The sequence below is a fragment of the Artemia sp. Qi Xiang Cuo genome, chromosome 6, assembly GCF_049724085.1.
Source record: "Artemia sp. Qi Xiang Cuo chromosome 6, ASM4972408v1, whole genome shotgun sequence".
Lineage (NCBI taxonomy): Eukaryota > Metazoa > Arthropoda > Branchiopoda > Anostraca > Artemiidae > Artemia > Artemia sp. Qi Xiang Cuo.
Window position 1 is genome coordinate 24,398,682 of NC_142799.1, and position 13,663 is coordinate 24,412,344.

Sequence of the window (13,663 nt, forward strand, 5' to 3'; positions counted from 1 at the left end):
AATTCTTAAATAATTTCATAAACAGATACTTAAAATATAATAATAATCTAATAAAGAAAAATTTAATTTAATAAATATTAATTTGATTGTTCGTTAGACTTAATTTAATAATTAGTTTAATACAATTACATTTAAATAGATAATTACAGTAACTAATTTAACTTAATTAATTTTTATTATATAATTAGTTTCCATTAATAATTTAATTTTAAAAATTGATTAATTTAACGATTAGTAAAGTAAGTTAAATAAATAATTGTTAAACAATAGATTCAATAATTTATTACCTTAATGCAAAAGAAAGCCTTTCTGACATTTTTCTTAAAAACATTTTTTCACATTGTTTTCGTCAATAATACAAGGAGCTGAAATACTAATGAATAAAAACGAATAAATAGTCAGAAAAAAATCATCCAGAAATCTTACTTTTCCAAAAATATTTCTAGTTATACAAAAGTAATTCTACTGTCGCCGAATTTCCCGAAAAGAGCAATAGGTTCTTCAGAGATATTTCCAATAATTAACATCTTCTATATTTTTAATAACGTTCGCACGTTTAAAAACCTTAATGTTTTGGGAGATTTCGAAAAACCCAATTTTATTTCTGGGCAGATTCGGATTATCCCCCCAAAATAAGGGGAAAATGAAAATCACTGCTATGCAGTGAAAAAGATGTCACAACAACATGACTAAACAATTTATGTCTCCCCCGTTCTTCAAAATATAGTTAGCCCAGTGGCGTAATGTCTTCAAAATCCTGGGGAGGGGGCAAAGCTGGATCCAATTTTTTCCAAATCAAGTGAAACTTACAGTGAAAAATGGAAAATGAGCCATATAGTACCATAAAGGCACAGATTTACTAAAGAAAACTGACCTGTTTCTCTGGATGCTTGAATTATGTAGGCTTATCTTAGTTTTGACAAAATTTTTGAAGAAACTAGATTTTAGATGGGGAGGGGGTCTGAATGAGTGGTGGGGCAAATTGGAGTCTGGAGGGGGCAGCTGTCCTCCTGCCCCATATCAAATTACGCCTCTGGGATAGACCATAAATAAACTAGCAAAATACAAAAGAGGATAAAATACATTATAGCATTACCTTCAACAAATATACACGAAGTGCTTCAGTCTGCTTCAGTTCTAAGAACTTCAATGTAATTTCTTCAAAAGAAAGTTTGGTTTCAGCAAAACATGTTGCACTTTCTTCAAATTTCCTATTTTCTAGCAGATGTTCGGCTTGTCGAATCATTATCGTATTTAATTTACTCTCGTTACCTCTACAGTGGCTTTTGGCTTCGTCAAATCTTCTCAGGTCCATGTATACCTAGATCAGTTTATCCTAGTTTTAAACAGTTTGAATTTCTAATTCTATTAAGACAATCTAAAAGTGAAATGGGGAAAAATTCCCTTTTTCTTTAATTTCTGTGATAATTTGTAGAGCTTTTTAGTTTAATCTTCAATCGACCTTTTATTTCGCCTTTTATGGAAACCTTTTTTACTTTCTTTTTAATCAGGTTGGCTTTATTTTGTATTCGTTTTGTTTCTCACAGCTTTTAGTTTTTGGTTTTCTCTATTTTTTTTCCATTTTCTTAAAACTTTCTTCTTCGATTGAAGATACCTTAGCAAAGGATATTACCAAAATATTTGTTTATTATTATTAATATTTTTTTTTAGCCTACACTTGAAAATGTTTTTCAGTTTTCATTTACAAAATTTCCATATACAGCCCGCGGAGTCACATTACTAATCACAGCGTTAACGTACACGAGGTTAAGACACAGGTGAAAACTGAGAACTGACTGTAGAAGAGAATTGAGAGATTCCGTAGAAGTTGAATAGTAGTTGAATAGTTGGTTCCATACTTCCATAGTATCGAATACGATGAAACACTATTGTATTGTGCATGTTTCTTGCTTTCTTGTTTTTTTTTTGTATTTTCTTCTTGTTTTTTCATGCTTTCTTGTCGTTTTTTGTATTTATTTTAGTATTGTTTGTTCGTTTTGTATTTTCCTTACTTTATACTTTTAGGACACAACACCTATAGACTCTCTTTGACGCTTAGAAGTTGAGAGAGTTTTTGTTGCCACCTAGATCCATCTTCGGTAAAAAGAGGGGGGGGGTCATCTACAACCACCATGATTCATATGTTCTTCTTTATCGACAAAACCAACCTAGGGGATCCAGTAGGGAATACTAACCATGCAGGTTTTTCGAGAGATTTAAATCTGATCTAAGGCCACGCTGGCACATAAATGTTTGATGAAAAAAAGGTATCAAAATTACCTCGTCAAAAAGAAGTAAAAGATCTGGATGGTCGAAAGCATGGAGGGCCAAAACAGAGTCAAATTCATCATTTTCACGTTTAGATATTTATTTAATGATAGCGTGTGTTCCGTCAACAATTTGGAGAAAGACTATACGAACAAGAGCTTTTATAAATAAATCTCTAAAATTTAAAAGTTAAAATGATGAATTTGACTGTGCTTTGACCATCCGTGCTTCTGAGCATCTTGATCAGTTACTTCTTTCTGACGAGGCAATTTAAATTTCGACAGTAAATGGTTTACCACAATCTTTTAGGGAGGTAATTAAAATTAAAAATCACATACGATAAATCAAGACCTCGTTTCAAATAAAGATACTGGGGATATTTCTATAAATCTAATTTACGACAATTCAATACAAAGATAATCAAGTAATATTCTTGCTCATTTCAAACTAAGATCCTTTGACCCTATTAGCAAAAATCACGTTAGTAGACAGGCAAGGTTAATCGCTAGGGACAGAATTCTTGCCCAATCGAATTCATGAATTATCTTTCATTCGTTCTGACCTTTTTTTTCAGGAAGTCTTCAGTGTTTTGTTATGTTTCACTTCATAATGTTAGTTGTTTTTTTTTAGCGCTGAAGACCGACTTGGTGGAGGTCCTTGCCGAATGTTTGTTTTTGTCTTTTCGCCTCGTTTAGTAAACTGGATGAAAATCCCCCTGGTTCTTCTCGCTTATTTAATTATTTTTATAATTTTTCGTCAAACGTTCGTAAGATTTTTTGGTATGTCGGCAGAAGTGCCCAAACCACGTTACCTGGCGTTTCTTTATAATGTCCGCTACATCGTATTCTTGAAAGCATCGCTTTCTGATATATTTGTTTGAAACATCTTCAGTAAGTTAGAGACCCAATATTGCTCACACAAATCAATGTTCAAAAAAAATTCTAAGCACTTCAGCATCAGTGGTTTTAATGGTCCAATTTGTGCTTATGCGTACCTTCATTTGTTTTGTTTCGGTTTAATTTTCTGTCTTTTTTTATTTATTATTTACTATTATTCATATTTTTTTTTATTTGTTATTCACATTATTGGTTTTTTTCTTATTGATTTTTCCGCTTCGACATCATGTCTTTTTTAGTGGGAAATAAACACACTCCTTCAATTAACCTTTATCAAAATTTCTACTTCAACAGCCTCTCATTTTTACTTCAGAAGACTTAAATGCGCTTCTATGATCACACAATAACCTAATCTCGCACGTCCTGATTTTCTAATCTCTCTTTTAGGGTGTTTACTAAAACCATCCAGGAATTTGCACTTGTGCATCCATACCAAAGAACATAACCAAGCTACATAAGAAGTAACTCACTATGCCCATGCTTTGTGGGCTTGACCCATCCGTTTTTACAGAAATGTCCCGGCTCTCGTCACTAAGTCTCAAGCTTACAAGAATCGTAAAAATAATTCCTAGTTTGTGTAAAAAAACGTTTATTGATCCAATTCACTTTTTATTTGGGGGTGGGGGATACTAAAGGAAGATAGACCAATTAATAACTGACAGGTAGATTTGATTGACCAAATGATAAACATAATGTGCAAAAGGATGCAATTTGAAATAAAAAACCCGTCGTGAGTCTATAATGTTGATATATATTATTAGCTGAAAGAAGTAGTATTAAAGTGGGCTAACTTTTTTTTTAAGTTGAATCCCTAGGATGAACCCTATTGATTATTTTGTTTTTTTTCATTTCACGTTTTATTCTTTATTTATAGTATAATTTTTACCTTTTTTTATTACACTTTACATAGTTCATCATCATAGTATATAAATTATAGGCAGTATGATCTTTCCCTATCTCACCCATTATAAACACCCGGACCGAGGTGCGAGTGCTCCAGAGAACGTAGAAACATAAGCGACATTAGATCTTTTCACGGGTAGACAAGTCAGATTTCTCTTGAACGACAAACTTGGCTTCAACGTTGTAATACTAAATTTTAAAGAATCTAATTTTAAATTAATTTATTCCAATACATACATGAAAATTGGCAACTAGTAGTGCAATATTATTATTAGATATTTTTAGGAATTAAAATAGGTTTTGAAGTCTCAAGTTGGTTTGAAAGGCATTTTGAGAAAGTTTCTGCCAAAATACATGCTCCAGGGTAATTGGATCGCTGATGGCAGATCAAATGAGAGGAGCTGTTTGTACGCGCTAATTCAAGAAGAAGTGGGAGGAGCTGTTTTTTTGCACCGAGAATGAAGAGCCAGAAATTATCTGCAGTAAACTTACTGCTATATCTGTATACTGTGTTCATCATAGTCAAGTTTCCCTCTTTTTATCCCGGTTTATATTGGTTTTTGCTCACAAACGCGTGCCCGCGTACATTGAGAAGATTGTTGCTAATAAATGTTGGGAAAAAGGGACACTAATTAAGGGATTGTCTGTGTGGATTTATTTATTTTTTAAACAAAAACGGAGAAAGTCATGGGTTTGTCTCGATTTTTAGGTCAAAATTCTCGATTTTCAGCTCGAAATCTCGATCTTGTCTTGATTTTTAGCAGAAAATCTAATCTTTTCTTGAGTTTTAACTCAAAATCTCAATCTTGCCTCATTTTTTTGCTCAAAATCTCAATCTTTTCTCGAATATCAGCTCAAATCTCAATCTTGTCTCGATTTTTAGCTCAAAATTTCAATCTTGTCTCGATTTTTAGCTATCTCAATCTTGTCTCGAAATCTCGATTTTAAGCCCAAAATCTCAATATTTTCTCGAGTTTTATCTCAAAATCTCAACCTTGTTTTGATTTTCAGCTCAAAATCTCAATCTTGTCTACAAATTTTTTGCTCAAAATCTCAATCTTGTCTCAATTTTTAGCTCAAAATATCGATCTTGCCTCGATTTTCAGCCAAAAAATAGGAGAATCAAAATTCAGTGTATGAATTTCTTTCTGCGCGAAATAATTGTCGACTACTTTTACAGCTTTTTTTTTATTATTTCCTTGTTTGAACCTTCAAACGCAGTTTCCAAACTCACTTTTGATACTTCTGGGTTCCATTTTAATTTATTTATATATCATGTGTTTGCCAGAACTGTTGGTAACAAGTTTTCAAAGATAGAAATAAAGGGAAACAGAAGGACTACTTCTGAAAAAGAAGGATATTTTAACTAAAAAGCCGTTTTGTTCTTTTTATTTGCCTAAAATGTCTCAGAAGTGAAGCACTCAGGTCAAAAACTATTGGTTCATTTCAATGACAAGCAGGTTTTAGAAAAGCGGGGCTAATTGGCTCCACCTTTAGCGCGATTGATTCACAAATGAACCGATAAGGTCAAAAACTTTTAGTTCTTTTTATTGAATAAAAATTTCACACAGATGAACCAATCAGATAAAACTTTTGTTTATTTTGTCGCGTAGAAAATTCACAGGGACCAATCACGTTTTAGAAAGGCTGAGCTGTTTAGCTTTCATTTTTTACATACACTTAAGGAATATTGTGACGGGCTTACAAAAATATATCACAAACATAAACCAATGAAATTAGCGCACCCCTTTTTACCAAATCCGTCTTCTTCTCTTTGACCAGACTACATGTTTTCAAACATCAATGGAAGAGTACTGATATGAAAGGATTACCCACAATTGGGACGAAAGAAGCACACCTTAAATGAGGCTGATACCTCATTAGTAGAGATCATAATTTTTCTTTTAAGAGTAAAAGATATTAGAAACAGAGAAAAAGGAGAAAATTAGACCTATGACTCATTTTACCTCAACTGAAACTAGATCTAAGAACAACACGCGAGGCCATTTTTGAGGCTGATAACTCGTAACTAAAATCATGCTTTTACTTTTAAGAGTAAGCAAGAAATTGAAAACAGAAGGAGAGAAGGCTCATGACTCACTTCATCCAAGACGACGCTAAATTTAAGAGAAACACGCGAAACCATTTTTGAGGCTGAAATCTAGTAAATGAAAACTTGTTTTTACTTTTAAATGTAAATAAATAAAAAATAGAGAAAATAATAAAAAAGGCTCATGACTCACTTCAACCCAAATACTACTAAATTTAAGAGAAACACGTGAAACCAGTTTTGAGGTTGATATCTAGCAAACGAAAACTCGTTTTTACTTTTAAAGGTAAATAAATAAGGAATAGAGAAAAGAACAAAAAAAGGCTCATGGCTCACTTCACCCCAAATATTACTGAATTTAAGAGAAACACGCGAAACCATTTTTGAGGCTGAAATCTAGTAAATGAAAACTTGTTTTTACTTTTAAATGTAAATAAATAAAAAATAGAGAAAAGAATAAAAAAGGCTCATGACTCACTTCAACCCAAATACTACTAAATTTAAGAGAAACACGTGAAACCAGTTTTGAGGCTGATATTTAGTAAATGAAATTTGTTTTTACTTTTAAAGGTAAATAAATAAGGAATAGAGAAAAGAATAAAAAAAGGCTCAAGACTCACTTCACCCCAATACTACTAAATTTAAGAGAAACGCGCGAAACTATTTTTGAGGCTGATATCTAGTAAATGAAAACTTGTTTTTACTTTTAAAGGTAAATAAATAAGGAATAGAGAAAAGAACAAAAAAAGGCTCATGACTCACTTCACCCTAAATACTCTAAATTTAACAGAAACACGCGGAACCATTTTTAAGGCTGATATCTAGTAAATGAAAACTTGTTTTTACTTCTAAAGGTAAATAAATAATAAATATAGAAAAGAACGAAAAAAGGCTCATGGCTCACTTCACCGCAAATATTGAAGAATTTAAGAGGAACAAGCGAAACCATTTTGAGGCTGATATCCGGTAAATGAATACTTGTTTTACTTTTAATGGTAAATAAATAAGAAAAAGATAAAAGAACAAAAAAAGGCTCATGACTCACTTCACCCCAAATACTACTAAATTTAAGAGAAACACGCGAAACCATTTTTGAGGCTGATGTCTAGTAAATGAAAACTTGTTTTTACTTTTAAATGTAAATAAATAAAAAAATAGAGAAAACAATAAAAAAGGCTCATGACTCACTTCACCCCAAATACTACTAAATTTAAGAGAAACACGTGAAACCAGTTTTGAGGCTGATATTTAGTGAATTAAATTTGTTTTTACTTTTAAAGGTAAATAAATAAGTAAGAGAGAAAATAATAAAAAAAGGCTCAAGACTCACTTCACCCCAATACTACTAAATTTAAGAGAAACGCGCGAAAATATTTTTTAGGCTGATATCTAGTAAATGAAAACTTGTTTTTAATTTTAAAGGTAAATAAATAAGGAATAGAGAAAAGAACAAAAAAAGGCTCATGACTCACTTCACCCTAAATACTCTAAATTTAACAGAAACACGCGGAACCATTTTTAAGGCTGATATCTAGTAAATGAAAACTTGTTTTTACTTTTAAAGGTAAATAAATAAGGAATAGAGAAAAGAACGAAAAAAGGCTCATGACTCACTTCACCCCAAATACTAATAAATTTAAGAGAAACAATCGAAACCATTTTTTAGGCTGATATCTAGTAAATGAAAAATTGTTTTTACTTTTAATGGTAAATAAATAAGGAATAGAGAAAAGAACAAAAAAAGGCTCATGACTCACTTCACCCCAACTACTACAAAATTTAAGAGAAACACGCTACACCATTTTTTAGGATGATATCTGGTAAATGAAAACTTGTTTTTACTTCTAAAGGTAAATAAATAAGGAATAGAGAAAAGAACGAAAAATGTCTCATGACACACTTCACCCCAAATACTACAAAATTTAAGAGAAACACGCTAAACCATTTTTGAGGCTGATAATAGCTGGTAAATGAAAACTTGTTTTTACTTCTAAAGGTAAATAAATAAGAAATAGAGAAAAGAAAAAAAAAGGTTCATGACTCACTTCACCCCAAATACTACAAAATTTAAGAGAAACACGCGACACCATTTTGAGGCTGATAATAGCTGGTAAATGAAAACTTGTTTTTACTTTTAAAGGTAAATAAATAAGGAATAGAGAAAAGAACCAAAAAAAGTCTCATGACTCACTTCACCGCAAATACTACTATATTTAAGAGAAACACGCGAAACCATTTTTGAGGCTGATATCCAGTAAGTGAAAACTTGTTTTTACTTTTAAAGGTAAATAAATAGGGAATTAGGAAAAGAACAAAAAAAAAGGCTCATGACTCACTTCACCCCAAATACTACTAAATTTAAGAGAAACACGCGACACCATTTTTGAGGCTGATAATGGCTGGTAAATGAAAACTTGTTTTTACTTTTAAAGGTAAATAAATAAGGATTAGAGAAAGAAAAAAAAAGGCTCATGACTCACTTCACCCCAAATACTACTAAATTTAAGAGGAACACGCGAAACCATTTTGAGGCTGATAATGGCTGGTAAATGAAAACTTGTTTTTAGTTTTAAAGGCAAATAAATAAGGAATAGAGAAAAGAACAAAAATAAGGCTCATGAATCACTTCACCCCAAATACTACTATATTTAAGAGAAACACGCGAAACCATTTTTGAGGCTGATATCCAGTAAGTGAAAACTTGTTTTTACTTTTAAAGGTAAATAAATAGGTAATTAGGAAAAGAAAAAAAAAAAAAGGCTCATGACTCACTTCACCCCAAATACTACTAAATTTAAGAGAAACACGCGACACCATTTTTGAGGCTGATATCTAGTAAATGAAAACTTGTTTTTACTTCTAAAGGTAAATAAATAATTAATAGACAAAAGAAAAAAAAAAGGCTCATGACTCACTTCACCCCAAATACTACAAAATTTAAGAGAAACACGCGAAACCATTTTGAGGCTGATAATAGCTGGTAAAATAAAACTTGTTTTTACTTTTAAAGGTAAATAAATAAGTAATAGAGAAAAGAACAAAAAAAGGCTCATGACTCACTTCACCGCAAATACTACTAAATTTAAGAGAAACACGCGAAACCATTTTTGAGGCTGATATCTAGTAAATGAATACTTTTTTTACTTTTAAAGGTAAATAAATAAGGAATAGAGAAAATAAGAAAAAAAGGCTCATGACTCACTTCACCCCAAATACTGCTAAATTTAAGAAAAACATGCGTAACCCTTTTTAAGCCTGATATCTAGTAAATATAAACCATGGTCTTCACAATTAAGACTGGAATAAATAAGAAATGAAAAAAAGAGAATAGACTATTAACTCATTTCATCCCAAACAACGCTAAATTTAAGAAAAACGCGCTAAATCTTTTTTGAGCTAAAAAAAATGTTTGTACTATTAAAAGTAAAGAAAAAAGAAGAAAAACTGACTCATGACTCACTTTGCCCAACTTAAACTATATTTAGGAAAACTATGCGGAGCCGTATGTATGGTGCAATAGTTTTTTCTTCGTATTAGTGGTATTTTTTCTATAAGCATTTTTTAGATTAGCTGCAGTGGAGTTTTTTTTTTACCCCAGTCCCTATTAACAAGGAGTCGTTAAATTATTGCTAGTTTTAATTGTTAATTAAGAAAAGAAATGAGTATTATTAGAGCCCATTTCTGTTACAACTTTCAAATCTAGAGGAAAAGAAAAATTAATCTTGATATTCAAGAAAGAAATAATCTAACCTCTTTTTCCTTCTACCTTTCCACATTTATATATTTAGACTAGTTAATCCATAAGAATATTAGTACTAAAATCAAAAATATTATCTGTTCGATTTCCAGAAAATTAAATATTTCTATTTCGTAGATTAATGTAATCAAATAACAAAATTAAAAAGAAGTAGTTAAGCAGAACAAAGTGGTATAATTACTTCTTACTTTAATGTTTTATATAAATAATTAAAGTTTTATATTACCCACTAAATAAGCAAAACTGGACATGTCGTTGTAGTTATGCATTAATTATAAAAACCTACTGCGTCATTGGCGCTTTACTGAAAACCAATTTTGTGACAAATATTTTCTTTTGTACTTATCTCTGAAAATAAACATTAAAATTATAGTAACTTTTTGAACTGATGAGCTTTCAGCAATTAATATCATTATACATCAAATATTCAGTTTAATTTATTAGCTCTTTTTAAAGTTGTTAAAGACGAATATAGTTTCCCTACAAACAAGTCATTGGATACTGCCTCCTTTCCTAACTGTAAATAAAAACCAAAAGCCTACTGCGTCATTGGCGCTTAACTGAAAACGGATTATATTACAAATACTTTCTTTTCCAGTTCTTAGAGCATTGAAAATAAAAATACAATTACAGCGAAATAAATTCTTGAACTGATGGATCTTTCAACAATTATACATCAAATATTCAATTTGATGTTGTTTGCATATTCAAGCTTAATTTGCATATTCAATTTAAGCTTCACTCGTTTTAAGATTTATTTATTAATTTACATTAATATTTATTGTATGTTTGTTTGCATTGATTGGTTATTTAATTTCTGTTCGTTCTAAGTTTCATTTGTACTTCAATAGGAAAATATTTTTTTCGTCTTAAGCTTGATTTTCATATTCAATCTAAGCATTACTCGCTTTAAGATCTATTTATTCATGTATATCATTACTTTTTGCATGTTTTGGCTATGATTGTTTATTTGATTTCTGTTCGTTTTGGGTTTCATTTATTCATTAATAGTAATTTCTGGTCGTTGTGTGATTTAATTTTAAAATTTATTTTTATATGCTGAGCATAAGTTTAAAATTTCCATTGATTTTCTTTGAAAAAATTATTTTTTAGGACATTTTTTTTTAATTAATTTTTGTTCGTTTTTGATTGCAAAAAATTTCAAGTTTTTAAAAATTCCTTATTTCAAAATCAAACTTAAAACAAAAAAATCAAATATTCATCAAAATATCAAAACTGGCATCAAAGTAACAATATCAAAGTGAAAAAATGGGTTTGTGTCACCCTCGGAGTTTTATTATCTGATGTTTGAACTATTTTTAACAAAATTGCTATCTCAAAATTTTTATCGGATAGGTTTGGGGAAAAAGGGCGTGGGGGGACTAGATTAAGCTTCGGTCTCTTTTGACTCTTTAAAAGTGAACTAGAACTTTCTATTTTCAATAAAATGAGCCCTCTCTGAAGTTTATACGAGTATCCCTTCTATAAAACCATATAAATCCCCAGAGTATAACTTACAACGCCTGTCCCTCGGCACTGGGAGGTTGTGTCGACCCTGGAGTTTCAATATCTGATGGTTGAACTATTTCTAACAAAATGGTTACCTGAAATTTTTATCGGATGGGTTTATCCATCCGATATGCCCAAAGGCGTGGAGGGCGGGAGGGGCTAGTTGCCCTCCGATCTTTTTCACTCTGAGAAAATGAACTACAACTTTTAATTTCCATTCAAATGAACCATCTCTGAAGTTTATACGAGCATACCTTCCATAAAAACCATAGATGCCCCCAGCTCAGTACTTACACCACCTGCCACGGCTCTGGGGAGGGGGGGTTGTGTCAACACGGGAGTTTTCCTTGTGTGACCTTTGGACTATTTTTAACGAAATGACCATACGTAAAGCAGTTTTGTTATAAGATCTTTGAACTATTTTTAACAAATTGGCTACCTCAAATTTTTTATCAGATGTATTTGGGGGACGCCTGCCCCCGGGCCCAGGGGGGTTGTGACGACACCTCAGTTTTTGTTATCTGACTTTTGAGAAATTTTTAACTTAATACCTATCTCGAAATTTTTATTGGATGCATTTGGGGAAAAGGAGCTTGGGGGGCTAGTTGCCCTCCAATATCTTTTGACTCGAAAAAACTTAACTCGAACTTTCAATTACCAATCAAATGAGCCATCTTTGAATTTTTTACGAGCATCCCTTCAATAAGAACCAAATATTCCCCCAGGGCATAGCTTACAACACTTGCCCTCGAGCCCTGGGGGGCTTTTTTGACCCCGGAGTTTGCGTTATATGGTCTTTGAACTATTTAAAAAAGACTATCTCAAAGTTCTTATCGGATGGGTTTGAGGAAAAAAGGCGCAGAGGGTGGAGGGGGGGCTAGATGCCCCCCAATCTCTTTAGACTCTTAAAAAGGTAACTAGAACTTTCAATTTTCAATCAAATAATACCTCTTTGAAGTTAAAACGAGCATCCCTTCGATAAGACCCATATATGCCCCCAGGGAATAACTTATAACGCCTGCCTTCGGGTGAAAGATCTTAAGCCGAACTGGCCAGCCATGATAAAAAACCAACAAAGATAAAAATCTCAATGAAAAAAAAACGACAAACGAGACAGCGGCCAGTGGAGAGAAAAGAAAAGACAAATGCAAAACAACGCGGATATTTCGCCTGTATCACATACAAGGCGTCTTCAGCACGAAAGACAGAAGAAGAACAAGATAAAAAAACACAAGTTAAAACTAAAAATCCAATAAAACCACCAAAAAAAAAATTTATACAATTGGCGCAAACTGATCCACGTAGGGAAAAGATGCTATTATGGAGTTACTTTAGTGAGAACACCAGAGCAACTGAGGGAATATAAAAAAAAATGGAAATTACTTTAACTATTCTGTTACGAAATAATCCTCTTATTGGCTATTATTGAAGCAATTCGTTTTGGTCTTGCAGGTAAAAGTGGAAAGTTCTTGTCTTGTGGGAAGTTCTATATTGATAGGACTCACCAACAATTTGTTGAAAGGTTTATTCAACACCGAAATTCAATAGAAAAAACCCTACAATTAAGCAAGACTCCAGAAACTTGTTTCAGCTTTAGCTGAACATATTTGGTTTCAACCAGACCACTTTGTAAAATTTGATGAGCCCTTAGCTATTTCAAATGATAAGGGGTAGACACAATGGGCGAGAGAAGCCATTGAAATTAAAAAGCATATATTTGCTAACCTTTCGATAAATAGGGACACAGGTAGTTTAAATACTGACCCAATTTATGATAATCTTCTAAAGAGTGAATCAACAGTCAATAAGGGAATTAAGATTATAAATAATCACCAGGGGACTGTTTTACCTACTAGAACAAAATGAACTGCTGCAATAATAGCCAATAAAAGGATTATTTCGAAACAGAATAGTTAAAGTAATTTCCATTTTTTTTTATATTTCCTCAGTTGCTCTGGTGTTCTCACTAAAGTAACTCCATAATAGCATCTTTTCCCTACGTGGATCAGTTTGCGCCAATTGTATAAATTTTTTTTTTGGTGGTGGTTTTATTTGTTTTTTATTTTAAACTTGTTTTTTTTTGTTTTTTTTTTATCTTGTCTTTCGTGATGAATACGCCTTGTTTGTGATACAGGCGAAATATCCGCGTTGTTTTGCATTTTTCTTTTCTCTCCACTGGCCGCAGTCTCGTTTGTTGTTTTTTTTTCATTTAGATTTTTCTCTTTGTTGGTTTTTTGCCCTCGGGCCCTGGTGGGTTGTGTCAACACCGGATTTTTTTTG

The 13,663-nt window shown here is 32.0% G+C and overlaps 1 protein-coding gene across 4 annotated transcripts in view; it reads right to left on the reverse strand.

Annotated features, from left to right (window-relative positions):
• LOC148951019 (vacuolar protein sorting-associated protein 18 homolog) overlaps positions 1–13,663 on the reverse strand; it is an 86,852-nt gene that overhangs the window by 46,447 nt on the left and 26,742 nt on the right. For all 4 annotated transcript variants that reach the window (XM_089090561.1, XM_089090560.1, XM_089090562.1 and 1 more), the window contains one exon: positions 1,097–1,321. In XM_089090561.1, coding sequence (XP_088946687.1) covers positions 1,097–1,321 — 225 coding nt within the window. The remainder of the gene's footprint in view (positions 1–1,096; positions 1,322–13,663) is intronic.